Below are 20,043 nucleotides of genomic sequence, written 5' to 3' on the forward strand. Positions count from 1 at the left end.
AGAATGAAGAACTCAGTCGGTTAAGTAGTTAAATCTTAAGGTACAGACAAAAAAATATAGTATAAAATATTTAGCCTAAAACAGAAAGAAAAAATTAAATTGGCATTTATTTTATCTACCTTCCTCGTCACCTCCCCAACCTCCAATCCCCCCCCCCCCCCCCCCAACTACTCCAATATTATAGGGTTCAAAAGGCATTGTTTTGTAATTTGAGAAGGGGAGGAAATATTTATGTTCATACCAAATAGTTGCGGTTCATATTTTCACTTTAGATTAACCATCCCTTTCCCCTTATTAAGAGCTTGTTTTAGTAATTTTTCTTATAGGGTCCTGCTGGATTTTTGCGGGGAATCGTACCTCGTACCCTGCGCAGAACTCTGATGGCAGCTTTGGCGTGGACTGTGTATGAGAGAGCAGTCAGAAATATGGGACTCAAATAGATTTATTATTCATCAAATTATTTAAAATAAACAAGAAACCTAAAAAAAGTTAGCTAGGATGAGTTGGTTAAGATCTTATTGGTTTAATAAGAGGTTTGTGATTATTTTAAATAAAAAATAAAAAGACAATCAAGGCTTTGAAACAACAAAGTTTTTCGATAAAAAAACTTTACTGCCCAGCCGACAAATTTGCGAAATTTTCGCCAACTTTCGCAAATAAATTGCGAAAAAATGGCGAATTCGCGAAATATTTGCGATTATATGTTGCGAAAATTAGCGAAAGTTTGCAAAATCGCATATTTTGCGAAACCTTGCGAAATCGCGAATAAACATGCAAAAAAAATTTGCGAAAATGTGCGAAAACGCTTTTTTTTGGCGAATTTTTTTGGGTTGCTAAAATATACAAAATCGCAAAAAAAAAGCTGAGATAAAAGTTGCAAATTCGAAATAAATCTTAAAATGTGCTAATTCACTTAAAATGAAAACTTACAAATTACCTATCTTGCTAATAATTGCTAATGATTGCAATTTAGCACTAATTAGATTTATTCCCAATCTTGCTAATTAGCAAGTTTTAGAAAATTTTGAGATATAGTGCGATTTTGCAACTTTTATCTTAGCTTTATAAGTGCGATTTTGCATATTTTCAAAAATTTTTAAAATTTTCAATCTTGCTAATTAGCAAGTTTAGTAAATGAGATTTAGTGCGATTTTGCATATTTTCGCCAAATTTTTAAAAATTTTCAATCTTCCTAATTAGCAAGTTTAGAATATGAGATTTAGTGCGATTTTGCATATTGTTGCAAATTTTTTAAAATTTTCAATCCTGCTAATTAGCAAGTTTAGCATATGAGATTTAGTGCGATTTTGCATATTTTTGCAAATTTTTTAAAATTTTCAATCTTGCTAATTAGCAAGTTTAGTAAATGAGATCTAGTGCGATTTTGCATATTTTCGCCAAATTTTTAAAATTTTCAATCTTCCTAATTAGCAAGTTTAGCATATGAGATTTAGTGCGATTTTGCATATTTTTGCAAATTTTTTAAAATTTTCAATCTTGCTAATTAGCAAGTTTAGCATATGAGATTTAGTGCGATTTTGCATATTTTCGCCAATTTTCTTAAATTTTCTTAAATTTTCAATCTTGCTAATTAGCAAGTTTAGCATATGAGATTTAGTGCAATTTTGCATATTTTCACCAATTTTCTTAAATTTTCAATCTTGCTAATTAGCAAGTTTAGCAAATGAGATTTAGTGCAATTTTGCCTATTTTCGCCAATTTTTTAAAATTTTCAATCTTGCTAATTAGCAAGTTTAGCATATGAGATTTAGTGCGATTTTGCATATTTTTTTAAAATTTACAATTTTGCTAATTAAAAGTTTAACATATGAGATTTAGTGCGATTTTGCATATTTTCGCCAATTTTTAAAATTATTTTTAAATTTTCAATCTTGCTAATTAGCAAGTTTAGCAAATTAGATTTAGTGCAATTTTGCATATATTCGCCAATTTTAAAAAAATTTCAATCTTGCTTATTAGCAAATTTAGCAAATGAGATTTAGTGCGATTTTGCATATTTTTTTAAAATTTACAATTTTGCTAATTAAAAAGTTTAGCATATGAGATTTAGTGCGATTTTGCATATTTTCGCCAATTTAATAAAAAAAATTTAAATTTTCAATCTTGCTAATTACAAGTTTGGCAAATGAGATTTAGTGCAATTTTGCATCTTATTGCCAATTTTTTAAAATTTTCAATCTTGCTAATTAGCAAGTTCAGCATATGAGATTAAGTGCGATTTTGCATATTTTCACCAATTTTTTTAAATTCCCAATTTTGCTAATTAGCAAGTTTAGCACATAAGATTTAAAAATTAAATTCCCAATTTTCCTAATTAGCAAGTTTAGCATATAAGATTTAGTGCAATTTTGCATATTTTCGCAAATTATTAAAAATTTTCAATCTTGGTAATTAGCATACATATACATATATTAAAAACGCCTAAAAAATAAAGTTTTTCTAAAAAGAAAGAGCACCTAGCGGCAAATATTTGAACTATATAAAGTAAAAATTTGTTTAACTCCATTTTAAATGTGCAATGGAAAAGACAATGGGAGGGAGGGGACATTGGGCTGTTTTTTACACTAGTCCCCAAAGTCTTAGTATTGTTCCTTGGCTTAACAACTTTAGGGACTTTATTGAATTTTCATTGGTTGTGTTATTAAGTTGAGTGTTTAAACATTTCAATCACGAATACTAATCTACAGAAGGGGTAATTTTGTGTGTCACCATTGAGGATATGCAAATCCCTTTAGATTTTATTGAGAACATTTCCATAAATAGACAATTGATGTTTTTGGGTATTAATAGAGACGATGTGAATTGTCGTTCTTATATACCCATTGTCGGTCAAATATGCGCACTACACCAATAGCAGTTACATGAGGTGCATGTGAGAGCATATGAGCGGTCAAACTGGACACGTAATAAACAGGGAGGGATTGGGGATTGGAATTTAAAATATGCTGCTACCCAAATTTTATAAAACGTTTGCTCATTTTGGTTGGCTTTTAAAAGTTGAATACTTTTTAAAAATTTATATAAATATTTATCCAAAACTAAATCAAATACAGGATGCCTAACATTTGAAAATTAAAAAAACAGTGGTGCTTCGCTGATAACTTTGCGTTTGTTCGTTTAGATCTCGGTAATCATTAAACTGATTAAGTAATTCATTTTAGGGAAGCTTCCATAGGTCCGCTTTTAAGCAATTTTAGTTTATCATCTTATCTTGTTTATCAACATTGGGAATGTATGTATATCAATTTATGATCCTCGGCCTCTCAGGGCTAATTAATTTTATCTTATAATTGTACATTATAATATCCGCGAAAAGCTGTTTATAATACGATGTTAGCTTATGAAACAAAATCTTTATGTTTTTTCTTCCAATATGTGAATAATATTCAAAAAGATGCATATTTTGTTTTATAAGTTAACCTCTCACTCATCAAAAAAAAGTTGATTTTTAACTTTTACCTGTACAGAGACCACCTGGAGGCCTGGAGCTCCGGAACCTGGAGGACTATCCAAAAAATCTTAAAACTTGGGAAATTCATCATATAAGAATGATTTTACGTATGTAACATAAGTTGTGTATAGAGAGAGATAGTTGTGTATGTATATTTATATATTTTTAAAGAGCAATTGAAAATTTAATGCAAACTTAGGGATCTAAAGTGATAAGACATTGAATGATGATACACAAAATTACCCCTTATATTTTTAAAATTAGTGGCTGAAACGTTTGAACACTTAACTTAATTAACCAACCAATCAAAATTCTCCAAAGAAAAAAATATTATTATAAATATTATAAAACTTTTGGGACTAGTATATTAAACAGCCCATTGTCCCCTCTTTCTCTTCAAACTTTTCCAACAAATAATCTAATTGTTCATAAGGGGTAATTAATTGTCAAAAAAATCAATCTTTTGTAAGAGCCGAGAAAATCACGTTTCCCCCAAACTAAGACAGACGGACATTTCAAATTATAGAGTAGCTTCGCTACTGATAAAAAACAATAAATATCAGAGAGAGAGAAAGGGGACAATAAGTATATTACACTGTTCCCCAAAGTTTTACAATAACGTTTTCTTATTTGTTGACTTAAAAACTTTGGGGACTTTAGTGACTTTTGATTAGTTGGTTTATTAAGTTGAGTGTTCAAACTTTTACACCACAAATTTTTAATCTACAGAAGGGGTAATTTTGTATATCAATTTATCGGCCATTTTCCTATCCCTGTATAAACATACACTTAATCATAGAGTAGTTGTATTTATTCAATTGTTCATTAAAATTTTTCCAGTTTGGCTTAAAAACTGACTATTATCCCCTTGATTAGATCCGGTTCTATGTCCGGAAGCTTAAGATCTCAATAACTACTGGACCGATTGGGCTTTCTATTTCAGGTAAGCTTAATATTTGTCTTGTGATAGTTTTAGGCTATTTTATTTTAAGTCGTGGATTGGTTTTAGGCTATTCTATTTTAAGTCTTGGGAAGGTTTTAGGCTTTTTAACTCTCCCCTTTGAATACAGAGCCACTAGAAGCTAGGGGCGTAACCGCTAGTATTATATAATGGATTATTATTACATGGATTTTACACAAGATTATCATGTACCTTAATAAAGTGAAACTATTAGCTGGCTAAAAGAACAAACGCTCTTATCCACCCACTTTACCCCACCCCTCCCCTCCTACTGGAAGAACAAACTAACAAATAAATGATATTCAAGTTAGTGAACCATTCAATGAAAATTCAATAAAAGTAACTTATATAGTTAAACATTTTGCAGCTAGGTGTCTCTTACCTTTTAGAAATACTTTTTTTTTGGCGTTTTTAAAATATATATTTTTGTTTAAAAATGCAAGAAGTAAATTCTAATTAAATTTGTTTCTCATATAATTTTTTTTTTAATATTTTGAAATATTTTAATTTAAATACTACAAAATCTAAAGGCAACGAAATCAAGTTTAGTAAGGTTCTAAGTCAAGCTATAAGTTAGTTCTAACACTGAAATCTACACACATTTTGAAAGTAAAGGATAAGAAGGTCTTCAAAGTATTCTAATTATTATAAAGAGCTAGTATATTCTTTAACTCAATAATATCTAAAATGGACGTACGGACATTCTATATCGAATATAATATCTGTAAATGATATGTAATATATTTTTCATAACTAAACCCATTTGAAAATAAATCTTATTTAATATAGTTGCTACGCTTTCTAAGTTGTACCTTTCTACTACAGGAATCACCTTGCAAAGTTTTAAATCGATGGAAAAATACTAACCTGCCTAAAATGACGAAAAATTTATCCGTTCTGGATGGACGGACCGACCCTAATTAAAGAAAAGTTTCACTTTTAAAAAACTGTAAATTTGAATAACAATATGACAATTCTAACTACTTAAATCTATAATACAAAGTAGAACGATGTCTGTCTGTCCGTCTGAAGCTTAAGATCTCAGTAACCACTGAACCGATTGGGCTCTACTCTTCAGAGAATATACCAACTGGTCCTGAGATGGTTTTAAGCTATTTTCTTGGGGGGTGGGACACCCCCCCCCCCAAATGAAAAATTAGGTCGATCAAACATCTTGGTGCAAAGCCCCTAGAGGCTTTATATATTCTTTTATATAAAGTAGTAAGCGTTTTTTGTCTGTACTAAAGGATCTCGCTAACTGCTGAACCGATTTTGTTCTCCTTTACAGTGAAGCTTCTTATAGGCCCCAGGAAGGTTTTAAACTATTTTGGGAGAGGGTGTCTTCACCCCTCTCCCCCCAAAAATATCTTTTTTATCATTTTGAAACTCAAATTTTAAATGGGATGAGGTCGACTTTTCCTCCTCCTACCTTAAGTAAAGTGCCCCTAGATGCTTCTAGGGGCGTAGCCGCTAGTATACATATATAGCAAAGCTTTCTGTCCCTATAGGTTGAAATCTTTATTTTCATCAAATCCTAAAAGGAATAGATTATTTCATCGTTAGATGGTTGTCCGCGGATAGTAAAATGAAAACTTGTAAGATTAACTCCAGTGTTATTGATTTTATGATTTTATTTTACCATATGCGGAAAAGTGTTTATTGTGATACATGACCCAAGAACCGGTTCTAATCCAGCATAAATTTATCAGATTCAATGCCATACCGGTTAAATATTTGTCTGTTCTTGTATATGGAAATTTACGGATAATTAAAATTGACATTGAATTTGAAATTTACTTAATATAAGGTGTAGAAAACAGGGATCTAAAGGGATAAGACAATGGCAAATGAATTCATGTACATTCTCAATGATGACACACAAAATTACCCCTTCTGTAGATTAGAATTAGTGATTGAAATGTTTGAACACTTTACTTATTAAGGCAACCAATAAAAGTCCCCAAATTTTTAAAGCCAACGAAAAATACTAAGACTTTGGGGACTAGTGTAAAAAACAATGTCCGCTCCCTCCCTGTGTATAAAATTGTGGCGAGCTATCTTTATATTTTTTCCATTAAATTTAATTTTAATAAATTTATACCTTATATAGTTTAAATTTTTGCCGCTAGATGTCTCTAACATTTTAGAAAAGTATATTTTTTTTGGTATTTTTAATATATGTATGGTTGTTTAAAAATGAAATAAGTTATCATATTTATAATGGTTTCCTATTTCATTTTTTTCCGGTATTTTGAAATTTTTTGTAAGAAATAATAACAAAATCTAAACAACAGACAACAGTATACAAAATTTGAATGGATTTAGCATAGTGTGGAAAGATAATAGATAATGCCACCTAACAATAAATATATGAGATTCTCATCACTTAACTTCTGTATAAGAAGTTAAAATAAAGGGTATCTGAAGTACACAATTGTGAATCCGCTAATATTTACGTAGGCTAGAGCTTGAGAGAAATAGACAAAAGTCGCGAATTAGCAAGAATTTGGAGGGGAAGAAATAGAGAAAAGCCGCCATTTCGGAATGATTTTGAGGAAAAAAGAGAATAGCCGCGAAAATAAATAGATAAAAGTCGCGAATTAGCAAGAATTTTGAGCGGAAAAATAAAGAAATTTTGCGAATTCGCAAGGATTTTTAGAAAAAAAAAGATAAAAGCCGCGAAAATAAATAAATAAAAGTCGCGAATTAGCAAGAAATTTTAGGAAACAAATAGAGAAAAGCCGCGAATTTGCAAGAATTTTGAGGGGAAAAAAATAGAGAATATCCGCGAATTTGCAAGGATTTCTTGAAAAAAAAACCGCGAATTCGCTAGTTTTATCTGCGAATTTTTTGCGATTTATAAAAGGCGAATTTATTAAAGGTGATGACAAAGAATCGCAAATATTTTGCGAAAAATGTTAATTCGCGAATTTTCTCTATTTTTTTTCGCTAAAAATTAGCGAATTTGCATATTTTCATTCTCTCAAAAATCTAATTAACACAGTCGCAATTATTAGCAACTTTTAGCTTGCTAATTCGCAATTTTTAGCAACTTTTAGCTTGCTAATTCGCAATTTTTAGCCTATACATTTCGCAAAATTTTCGCGAATTCGAAATTTTTCGCAAAAAATACAAAAATTTTGCTAAAAACTGCTAATTCGCATTTAATCCCTTGCTAAAGTTCGCGATTTCGCCTGGCGAAATCGCTAAATTGTCCGCTGGGTGTCCCTTTGATTCTCTCGGCGAAAAAAAGTAAACATAGAAAAAGTTTAGCTATAGAACTTGTGCCAGGTATTTTTTTAAAGAAAATACACAGTGAAAAAGTGATTTTCTGCGAGAAGGAACATTTCAACAAAGCCTATAAGTAGGCTTTTCATAAAGCACTAAGAAAGACAGTTTTTTTCAGAGAAAAAGTATTTGCTATGTTGGCAAAAAAAAGCAGTGAAGTGACGAGAAAGACATTTCAAACACTGGAGTTTACACCATGAAATATGCATATTATCAAATAATTTTAATTAATGTAACACAGCAGTGTATAATCACCAAAATGATTATAATTAATGTGAAACTTTTAACCACTCGAAGGAAAGTTAAAACTAGGATTTTAAAAACTTTTTTTTATTTGAAGGGGAGAGAAGGATGAGGGGTAATTAGAGTTGGCTAATTTAAAGTAAGAATGGTAGTGGGATAAAGTGACTCAAATATCAGCCATGTGCCGTCATAAAAATGAGGAATTATCCATCTTTATCTAGGGATTTTTTTTCCACTTCTCCTCTCATCTCCCTCATTTTAATGACGTCACATGGCTGATTTTTGAGTCATTTTGTCCCACTACGTAAAAATTTAGCGTTGAATTATGAGTAGTTTATTCGATTGAAACACCTAGTATCACTTTATATATAATCATTTTGGTCATCACATAAAGTATATAGGTATACCTATCTACAAAATTGCCATTTATATGTATCAGGGTGGGTCGATTTTGTAAATTTTTATCTTAGAACATAACGGGAATGAGTTCTTGATTCTTTGGATGATTTATAATTTATCTCAAGTCGAAAAACTGCTTGCGACCCCACATTCAATTTCAGTCATTTTTAAGGCTAGGACCGAGATGTGTTGCGATTTCCCGCGCTGATCTAAAATAAAAATGTCCAAAATCGACCCACCTTAATATATATTTAGTTTTTATTTTAGTTATATTCTGTTTATATTTTACATGTACATATCTGTGCGGGGTGCTGCAAATTTTACCACTAGCAAAATACGACAACTGTGTTGAGACAAAAAGTGGGTGTGTTTTTGTCAATTTCGTGTTTTTGCTGTATTTTTGGCAATATTTTTTTATCCCCCGTCAAAAGTACATCTTTACTGCTGTCATAAACACAGTTTTATTGTCATTTTCACCCTTCATGAAATTCAATGAGGCTTTCAAATTCACAGTTTTCATGATGTAAAATACACCTTTTTTCACTCTGTGCATGAAACAATTTATAATACAAAATAAACTTTAATAATTGAATATTACTTGTTGGTGATATATAATGTAGTAGATAGGTATGCTCAATTTTATGTTATCTTCTTAATGTAAGTTTTATAATATATTATTGTCATCTTATTCCATTAGGTTTATCTAGACAAAGATATAAAAGTTGATGAAAATTGATTTGACAAATTTTGTTCAAATCTTATGATGCTTTTTTGCCTTAGTAAAACCTAACATTTAAACTCTTAATAGAATCTTTTTTTCAAATTGTATGTTTTTAACTTTTAAAAATTAAAAAATATTTATAAGGAATCAATGTTTTTTTCTTCATATTTTCAAAATTTAATTTTTCACAAATCACAGTATTATTATAGAATACATGTAGCTTAATAATCTTATTTAGAATATTGTACAAGAAGCAATTTTAAACAACATGATTTGATTTTTAATCCAATAAATTTCGTCCTAAAACAATAATATTCAATTTAAATAAAATCACTAAAAACAAATTCAATATCTGGACTTAAAATTTAATTAAACATTGCTCTGAAAATATATTAATTCAATATAATCCTAAAAATTAAGATACTGTATTTATAAATTTGTATTTTGATCTAAATATCTTTCAAATAAAATTTATAGGAAATACTTTAGTTATTTAATTTAATTTGTAACTTATGATATATATTTGTTATTTTTATAATCTTTAAAATAAGAAATTTAATTATATGGAAATATGGAAAAAAAGACGTACAATCTTTTTTAGGTTCCAGGACAAACGCAGGAGTCCCAAACGTCGGAGTGGACAAACGCAGGAGTGTTAAAACATTAATTTAATTTAGTATTTATATACAGGTTAGGTTAAGTTATAGGTGTTAGACAATTAAAAACCTATAAGATAGTTTAAAATAGGTTAGGTTAGTGTAAGTTTCCACTTCGACGTTTGGGACTCCTGTGTTTGTCCTAGAACCTTTTCTTTAATTTGGGGGTTGCATATGCACAAGATCTCATTTGGAAATGTCCAAAATTTGTCTGTTTAAATGTTTCAGGGGGGGGGGGACACACAAAATTTTTATGGGGGTGGGTTGAATCACTTTACATAATGCACATCCCCTTGTACATGTACATCCTTAAATAAGCCCATATATATTTTTCAGAAATATCTAGATCTAGAGCGCATGAAAATGCGCGGAAAATTTTGATTTTAGTTGACCGTTTCAAGATCAATTGAAACCGAATGGAAATTTTCTCTTAGCTGTTTATGAAATAAGTTATTTTATATTTATTTATGTTTTATTATTTTTGTGTTTTATTCTATCTTCTATCTTTTATATAATTTTTATATACTTTTTCAGAATTAAAATTGAAATCTAGCTTGGTGATAAAAAGCAAAAAATGACACCGCCGCTGCCACAGCCTCCTTTAGGCCTACCTGGCAATCAGACAAAAGATAAGAAGAAAACGGATCCTAATAAGTAAGTAAAATTTTATCATAAATAAAGTACATTTTATCTCAGGAAATACAAAATTACATTATTATTTTATGTTACGAGATTTTTATATTGTCTCACTCTCATATAAGAACTTGATTTTTATTATGTCAAGGATTATATTACTCTGTTTTTTTTAGTATAAGCAGATTTTGATATCTTATTATTAATTTTACTGTTTTTATTTTCTTAAGCAGATTAGTAGTTAATGTGAATGCTTATTATTATTTTTCACATATATCTAATAAAAAGTATGTGTTTAGGTTAATTCATTCAGCGGATAAATATGGCTCTTTCTTTCCAACCGTCACTGAAGCTTATGTAAATGATGGGATCAATGCGATATTAGCTGTATGTTGTGTATCTGATAACAATACATTGAGTGGAGAGTTTAGAGTTGCGATGAAATCTAACACAGACTTAAAACTTCCTCTGAACTTGGAATGTGCCATGGGAGAAAATCCATTTCCAGATTTAAAATTTTCTTTTCCTACTGCCGCAAGTGATTTGAAGTTCATGAATAATCGCTGGCATACTGAATGGTATTCTCTCCAAGAGGAACTGGAGGCTGGCCATATTTCGATTGAAAAGCTAGTTGCTGATAACGAGGCCTATGTAAACTTGGTTAATCGAGTTAAGAGAGTTCTAGTTCTATCAGACAGAGCTCGTGATTGTTGTTTTAGACTAGAGGTTGGATGTCCGGCAAACAGTGATGAACTTGATCTTAACATAAGATGGTTGCCAGCAAGTGCTACATTTTTAAAGAATCATTCAAGATTGAATAGTGGTGATGTGGCTACCATTAATGGAGGATGTGTTCAAATTTTTACCTCCATTTTTCCCAAGTCAATGAGAGACAGATTGGGTCATTTCCCACTTGCTCCTACTATTTTTGTCGATCATGAAATGGGATCTGAGGATTATGCTGTTTGTGTGTTGGAATATTTTCCTTCAATCTTGGCTGGGATAAGAGGTTTTCAAGATTTATCATTTCAAGATGCCAAGAAGTATGTTAGATCTCCTAGTGCTCACTCGGGAAATGTCCAAAGATTCAAATGCAAACGAAAACAAACTATTGATCATTCTTATGCAGCTACACAACATGCTTCAGGTACATACACATTGTCAAAATTTGGTACTGAAAAGAAAATTTGGAATTATATTGCAGAGGTACCTAGTAGTCAAATGAAAAAAATATGTCTGTCTAAAGCGAAAAGTACTTGGGATAGTTATTTGACGGCTTGGAAAACTTTTACAAATTTTTGTATTTTGAAAAGAAGAAAATCATATATTCCAGTCGAATCTAATGTATTGCTAGATTATGTTTGTTATTTGGATGAAAGTAAAGGTTTGCAATACAGTACAATTCAATCTTACTTATCTGCTTTAAAGAAGTTACACCATTTAAATATGGTATCTGATAAATCTTTTGACTGTGCAAGACTTGCTGATGTTATGCAGGGTATAAAAAATGAATCTATCCTGAGAAATCTGGTGTCCGACAAACAATACAGATGTGTTATGACATGGACTGTTTTGAGAATTCTTGGTATATGTATTTGGAAGTGTGATTTTTTGGATGATTTCAACAAACAAGTAATTTGGACTCTATGTTTATTTTGCTTTTTTGGAGCATTTAGAGGAGGAGAAATGCTCGCAAAATCTGGAGGTTGTGTTGATCCTTTTAGAGTGATTACGTGGTCAAAGATCAAGAGATTGTCAAATGATCAGTTGTTGGTGGATCTTGTTATACCCAAAACTTCTGAAGCACCAGAAGGAGTAGTTGTTGATATTTTCAGATATCCTGGTGATGTTGCTATGTGTCCAGTAGTTAATTTGGATTACTTGATAAAAATGATAAAATCCAGAAAAGAATTACAATTAGGTGATGCTGTATTTTTGTTGAGCGATGGAAAGATGTTAACCACAACTTACATGAATTCTTTGTTGAAAACTTTTCTGAAACCATTTTTTCCTGATGTATTATTCTCTACACACAGTTTCAGAGCTGGATTACCGAGCCATATGGCCACACAACCTGAAATTTTCTCATTACAAGATGCTATGTTAGGGGGTAGATGGAAATCGGATACAGTCAAAAGATATCAGAGATTGCATGGTGTTGCACAGAAACAAATTATTTCTAAATTTCATAAAGTATTACAGGTGCGCGTTTTTTTGTTTATTTGATTTGACTGGAATATATGAAATTTCTATTAAATGAATATGCCTATTTGGTTCTTTGTTCTTGAACCATATAGTATAGTTTTTGTTCTTAACTTTTGCATATTCATTTTATATTATAGATTCTTTACTTTTGGATATATTATTTTTTAAATTTTTCATATTATACCTATTTTATATTATAGGTTTTTATTTTTATAATCCTTTGTTCTTGGATTATATATATATTTTTAATTTTACATATTGTACCTATTTTATTTTATAGGTTTTTATTTTTATAATCCTTTGCTCTTGGATTATATAAAATTTTGAATTAAAGATTTTTTTAAAAAAAATTCAGTTTATATCATAATTCTTTGTTCTTGAATTATGAATGAATTTAATATTTTAAGTTTTAATCCTTTGTTCTTGGATATTTATAACTGATGTATTACCTATTTTGAAGAAAAAGTTTTCTTTTTACATAATGATTCCTTTATTTTGATTATAGAAAATATAATTATTTATTAAATCATTATTTTAAAATTTTTCTTCGATATATAAGACATGTTTAATTTAGTTCATATTATTTTGAACCATAATTGTCTTATGTTTATAGGATTCTCATCAAGTCAACCACCAGGATATGGTTTAATCAATGATCAAGAATCAAACTCTTCTTTAAATCAATTATTGAACTTAGCTAGGGAGGAAGTGGGTCAACAAATATCGCATTATGTGGGTAATTCACAGCATTCAAATTCCGCTCCGTCTGTAATTCAAGCTCACACAAACACACAAAGTAACAAACAGTTAGGTCAAACAAATTCATCTGTGATAAAAGAATTAAGAGAGTTTTTATCTGATTATTCAAGAAGAAATAATCAAAGCATGGGACCTTCACCTGTAACCATTATCTATTAATTGAGGAAAATAAATTAAAATACAATTGTGTGTTTTTATTAAAAACAATAAAAAAGTATTGTACTTTTAAATATAAATATTATTCTTAATCAATAATTAGCGTAACAATTATACAAATATCTTAAAAATAGTGTTTTTGTAATACAACAAAAAATTTTGAGTAGCAGTTTTTTAGTTTTGGATAAAATTCAATTAATTATTCATTGGATCTTACACCAGATTTTAATGCTCTCTCACAAAGTGAAACTTGCAGCGGGCTAAAATAACTATTCCTTCCCTTTACCCCCTTTACCCAATCCACTCTCCTCCTGCTGTATGAACGATTTTCATGTTGTTGTTGTTGTTGTTGTAGCCATAATTCTCTGAAGGAGCATGGATGAGGGAAAGCATGGTTAGAGCTGCTTGTTTTTGTAAAATCCTAACTTCCTACAAATCTCCCCCCTTACAACCCTAGGGCATCTTAGGGAAGGTTGCGTGATCATAATCTGACAAATTGCGACAGCATTTGTCAACCAAGTGCAAAGTCTATGTGGGGCCTTGAACTCGGTTTCTCCCAACCACAGCGTAGTGCGCTAACCACTACACTATGGGACACCTATGTTAGCAACCTAAATTGAAGACAATTTTTCCCCTGTCATGATATCCACGTATATTCTATATCCATTAATATTTTTCATTATTATATATGGTTATCAAATAAACTGAGTAACTTTATGCTATTTTGCTCATTAGAAAAGATTTATTTGTTATTTACTGCATGAACACTTTCCATAATACAAAGATAACAACGCAAGGAAGGAAGTTTTTACAATGTTACAATAAATCATATATCAACCTTTTTTCTAAAATAAAATGAATTCTCCTTTTTTAAAACCTTCTTAAACACCAATTCTAGATGTATTTTTGGATTTTATACTAAACCTGAGGGACATATAGACATTGTACATATTAAGGAAGTCCAAGGTCGGAGGTAAAGGGGTGATATCACCCCCCGTAATTTTTTTGGAAAGATCTTATGTTGCGCTCCCCCATATAAAGACATTTTGCCATAGTCCCCAAACATTGTGGAGATTATTCCATCACAATGGAGTTTCAACCCATTCAGGGGTAGCTATTGTAACAATCAATTCTACAAAAAATCACAAAACCTTATAAAGTATGTTGAAGTATATTTTGTTTTTTAATGTAACTGAAGAGGGGTGGGAAAGAAAGGAAGGAAAAGGGGAAGGGGGTTGTCGGGGAATTTTCCTCTAGAATTGTTTGTCAGAATATCATTACCTTGTCCCGGGACCCATGGTTCAAAGTCATTAGGTTTTACACCCCCTCCCAATGTGAATTTCAACACATGTTGCTTTAAATGTTAAATCATTAAAGAAACATTAGTTTCAATATAAATAGATGCAGTTCACATTGTTTAAAATAATCCGCAAAAAAAATAGAAATGTGCTAAAATTGTTAAGTATTTTTGTAGAAACTTAAAGCTAAGAAAAATTAGCTTAAGTTATGATAAGTTTAATGATATTTACCTATTGACTTTGGTCAGTAACAAATAATTTTTCTATCTAATAAGGCTTTTTATCTAATTTGTGATAGTAATATAGTACAGTAATAGTATAGTTGAAATTTTAAATTTACAGATAATTCCTCCTTTTTAAAAGCGAAGCTTTTCTATAATTAGGGTCGGTCCGTACTTACGTTCGTCCGTACGTCCGGTTGGAACGAATAGCTTTTTTCGTTAATTTAGGCACATTAGAATTGCTCTATCTTTTTAAAACTTTGCCTGGTGATTCCTGTAGTAGTTAAGTACGATTTAGACAGCGTATGTCCGTATGTCCATTTTAAACATGCTGATTTATAACTTTTTAACAACAAATTTTTATGTGATTATCCGATTTATCTGATTTAAGGAATACTGATTCCTATGACAACAAAGTACAATGTTATAAGCGAATCATCTCTATAATCAAGTCCGAAGATTGTAAATATGTCCTTAAACAGTATCCTGTGTTTAAGCAGTTTTCATTAAATTTAATAGAAATGGTGTTTCGATTTTTCATAAATTTATATTCTGATTATTAAGTTCTGACACTCTACAAGTGTCAATGTTAGTTTGTCCTATCGGTTTAGAGTTTCAATTTTATGTTTAAGAATAAATGTTTGGGTACTAAGTTACTTTCTTACTAGAGCTTGTTATTCCGTTCAGCTGTCATAGTAAGTCAGCAACGCTACATAGCTAGAATGGAAAAAAATCACTCGGACGCTAAATAAGATAGATGTCTAATTTATTGTGGATTCTCTAACACATAAAAAAATCTTTTGTTCTTTTGCTAGTGCTTAGTTACATAATTTTTCAACTGAATTCTAAAAAATGTAAAAATAAATCAGGGAAAAGGGAACGTGATTCTAACAAACAATTCTAAGTGAAAATTTCCCCTCAACCCCCTTCCCTTTTTTCTCCCCTTCTTACCACCCACTTTAATTTCAGTTACATAAAAAAAACAAGTTTTACTCCAACTTCACTCCAACAAAGTAGTTAATTTTTGGCAATTTCAAATGGAATTAATTGGCTGAATAGCAGCCCCTGCTGCGTATAAATTGATTCGCAAATGTTTTGTTGTTAGCTGGAATCAATCAGTGAACCATATGTAAATTGGTAGCGCAGCAATGAAAAGCTAATGTTTTTGATATTGCTAACAATTAACAAGTACCCCTAGAGGAAAATCAGAAAAATATTTAGCCGTGCTAATGAAAGCTAAAAGTTGGTAGAAATCTTAAATCTGTAAATTACCATTTTTTCTTAACTTTGTAAAAAACAGGAATTTGGAGGGTTAACTCCGGGCCATCAAAGCGCGCTTTCTAAACACATCCACACACACACACTTACACCCATACACATACACACACACACACACACACACACACCCTCACACATACACACACACAAACCATTGCCTAAGCTAAAAAAAGAAAGCTTCAGTAATCTTTCTTCTGTTAAATCATGGGTTCACTTAACTTAGTGAGTAAATACTATTTTATGTTAATACTATCGGCTACGCCCCTAGAGGCCTAGAGTGGCACTTTAAATGTTTTTTTTTAAAAATAATACGTAAAATTTCTATATTGCATTAAAGTCTCTGCGTTACATTTCTATGTTCAAGTCTTAACGTAAAAATATTCGATTTTTTGTGATTTCTCCTGGGAGGGTGGTGGTACCCTTTCCCCTAAATAGTTATAAACCTTCCTGTGAACTATGAGAAGCTACCCTGTTAAGGAGAACCCGATCGGTTCTGCGGTTAGGGAGATCCTTCGGTACAGACAAACACACATCATGTTACTTTCTTATAAGGATTTTTAAAAAAATTTCAAAGAGATTTTAACCGTGAAATAATTACCTTTCAAAACTATTTTAGAGTCGAATATATGGCTTTAATTAAACGTGGTCGTGGCAGACCAAAAATCGACAGTCTAATTACATCATATAATTATCTTATTTTTTTTGATCGGATGTTTTTTTTAAATGTGACAATGAATAAAAAAGATGAATAAATTTTTCAATAAACTATTTTATAATTAGCTGAGCAATTAAAAAACAAACTATTTAATAACGACGTCTAGGGGCACTTTAAGTGGTGGGGGTTGAAATTGCCACCTAACCCCACCCCCTCCCATTTTTTAACATTGTTTATTATAGGGTGGGCAATACTCTCCCCCAAAATAGCCATAACCCTTCCAAGGACCTATGAAAAGCTACACTGAAATTTAGAATCGTATAGGTTCAGCGGTTAGCGAGATCTTTTGGCACAGACAGACACGGATTCTGTTACTTTTTTTATAAGGATATCAGAGTTAAAAAGTTAAAGGCAAAATATATATAAAAAATTAAGAAATTCTAAAAATGTTTTATTTCTTTAACTAATAAAATTACAAAATTTATTCTCTAAATTTTCCGTTGGAAGGCGGGAGGGAGTCAGTAAGTCAGTGAGGAAAGAGGATTCTAATAGATCTTCTACGCATCTAAAAACACATTATGCAATGATGGATTTATTATTACTTGAAACTTATTATCATGTACTCTAATAAAGTTAAGCATTTAGCTAGCTAAAATAATAATCCCCCTCATCCACCCCCTTTACTCCATCCCATACCCTCCTACTGGATGAACGAACTTACCAATACATGTTAGCAAGCTAAATGAATGACAATTTTCCTATGTCATAATATCCACGTATATTCTCCATCCCTTTAGGCAATATTAAATTTATTTTATGAATGTTTTCATCCTTGTTTAGACTTGTGACAGGTTATCAGATTTAAAAATGAGTTATACCCTCATTTCAGAAGAGACAGAACAAATAGAGGTAAAGCCCTAATTTATCCATACTGAAAAATCATGCATAGCATTACAGACAATTTTCCACGAATATGAAATAAAATGCATACAATTAACTCGAGCACATTTTAATTTTAATGTCCGCGGAAAGCTATCTATAATACGATGCGATAAATCACTATTCTCGTATTCATTCGAATCCGGTGGATAGGAACCGGTTCTCATCAATACGAAAAAACTATGTCTAGCATCGTATTATATCCAGCTTTCTACGAATATAAAAATGTACAATCATAAGATTAAAACCACTTTTTTTCGCCCATGCCTTCGGCATCTCGGGGCTAAAAAACTGGTTTTAATCTTATAATTGTACATTTTATATCCGCGGAAAGCCGTTTATAATACGATGCGATAAATAACTATTAAGGTCCACTACTCCAAGTTTAACAATTTAAAAACTCGTTAAATGCACTTCATGCAACTTTCTCTTTACCTTTATCCTATTGTATAAAGTAGTTAGATTTATTTGTCTGTAGCGAAGGATCTCGCTAACTGCTGAACCGATGTGGTTCTCACTTACAGTAAAGTTTCTTATAGGTCCTTATATGGTTTTAGGCTATTTTATTTTCTATAAAAAAAAATTTTAGATTTGTTTTTAGTCTATTTTTCTGCCCTTCAATATCTTTTCGAATTTAGAACCCCTAAATACTAGGGGCACAGCCGCTTATAATGTTAAAAAGGACGAACACAGTAGCATTGCTTAAAAAAAGATTATTTAAATCTGTACTAAGAAAATTAGAATGAACATCTAATACATTGCAGTATATAAATTAATTTACAGCATATTCTTAATTAGGTTAGCATGCTGAAAATATAATTTATATATGATAAAATCTGTACAGAAAATGTACTGTAATATACACTAAAACTAATATTTTTGCATAGAAAAGCCAAAATCTCTTTATTTTTTTGTTGGGGGAGGGGTGGTAGGGAGAATTCTAGTTTTGGAGTTTCTAAGGTTTTTGGGGATAGGGGATAATACCCACCTAAGCTTTTGGGGTTACAATGTGCAATTGGTATATTTTTGGATCAGAGTTATCACCACAAGAACCCAGTAATAGTGTCTGACTGATTATGACGCAAGAAAAAAAATTAGCCAATGAGAGGCCATTATTGACCAATGGTAAAATTTATTGTGGCCTCTCATTGGCTAATTACTTTTTTTACGTCATAATCAGTCCGACACTTTTGCTGGGTTCTCACCCCAACCCCCCTTCGATATCCTTGATTCGAAGCCTTTTATAGACGTCATACTGGCCTATCTGCTGGTCAATTAAAATTAATACTGGCCTGGCATTGGTTATTTAGTCTGTGTATGGTCTTTTGTATTGTAGGACGTAATTTTTTTATATGCACTATAAACAGCTTTTCTATATTATCTTATTCTTACTGCTTTGCCTGACTGTCAAAAGTATTCATCACATTCAAATATCCTGTAGACGCCAGTGTATTCTAGTAGACCCAGTGAATCAATGGTTACTCCAAAGTCAATAGGATCTTTAATTGGTCTCCGATAATATAAGAGTTATTTTAGAGCTTTTGTCAAACTTTTTTATTTCTAAATGAAATATAATTTTCTCAATTCTTTTGTTTTGTATGATAGCTTAAGGCATTTAAATAATACTATCAAAAAAAAATAGAAATTTTATTTTAGTTTTTAAAAGTTAGATATAAAATTATCTTGACAACTCCTTTGTATTATGTCTATTGTTTGTACGGAACTTGATTATTCTAAACTATTTTTTTCTATGATTAAAATAAGCTTGATTACTCAAGATTATTTTGTCTGTTGTTTGTATGAATAAAAGAATGGATTCTACACTTTCCTAATTCTTCTGTCACTTTTTCTTTTTATCCCTCAGTTTTTAAATATATGTTTTTGGGTATTTCATTTTCTAAGGAACAGATATATTTTTAAAAGAAAAGCTTTTCTATAATTTAGTTAAGCCCGTTCGTCCTTCCTATAAATTTCAAACTTAACTTAATTATTCCAGTACTGAACTATTTAAAAAGAATAGCAACTCTATTATAGTTACCAAAAGTTCGTACCTTCAATCATAGACGTCCAAGAGGGGGGGGGTAATGGGGTGATCACCCCCCCCCCCAAATTAAAATTAACCGCTTCTTTGGGGGTGCTTTAGGCACCCCCAAATATTT

General features: G+C 30.9%; 3 protein-coding genes across 3 annotated transcripts in view; all 3 read left to right on the plus strand.

Moving 5' to 3' along the window:
• Window positions 1-1,831, plus strand: part of LOC145329247 (mitochondrial glycine transporter A-like) — a 402,442-nt gene extending 400,611 nt beyond the window's left edge. Inside the window, exon 11 of the mRNA XM_080173297.1 lies at window positions 327-1,831. Coding sequence (XP_080029423.1) covers window positions 327-440 — 114 coding nt within the window. The 3' untranslated portion in view covers window positions 441-1,831. The remainder of the gene's footprint in view (window positions 1-326) is intronic.
• Window positions 1,832-10,032: 8,201 nt separating this feature from the next.
• Window positions 10,033-13,496, plus strand: LOC145330403 (uncharacterized). Its single transcript, XM_080175040.1, has 3 exons — window positions 10,033-10,394; window positions 10,673-11,520; window positions 13,192-13,496. Exons 1-3 carry the CDS (start codon window positions 10,315-10,317, stop codon window positions 13,494-13,496), a joined length of 1,233 nt encoding a protein of 410 aa, XP_080031166.1. The 5' UTR covers window positions 10,033-10,314.
• A 2,965-nt stretch (window positions 13,497-16,461) lies between these two features.
• LOC145329249 (alpha-tocopherol transfer protein-like) overlaps window positions 16,462-20,043 on the plus strand; it is a 32,307-nt gene continuing 28,725 nt past the window's right edge. Inside the window, exons 1-2 of the mRNA XM_080173298.1 lie at window positions 16,462-16,512; window positions 17,786-17,854. Coding sequence (XP_080029424.1) covers window positions 16,495-16,512; window positions 17,786-17,854 — 87 coding nt within the window. The 5' untranslated portion in view covers window positions 16,462-16,494. The remainder of the gene's footprint in view (window positions 16,513-17,785; window positions 17,855-20,043) is intronic.

The sequence above is a fragment of the Acartia tonsa genome, chromosome 10 (assembly GCF_053477335.1).
Source record: "Acartia tonsa isolate MP-2025a chromosome 10, ASM5347733v1, whole genome shotgun sequence".
In the NCBI taxonomy this organism is placed as follows: Eukaryota; Metazoa; Arthropoda; class Copepoda; order Calanoida; family Acartiidae; genus Acartia; species Acartia tonsa.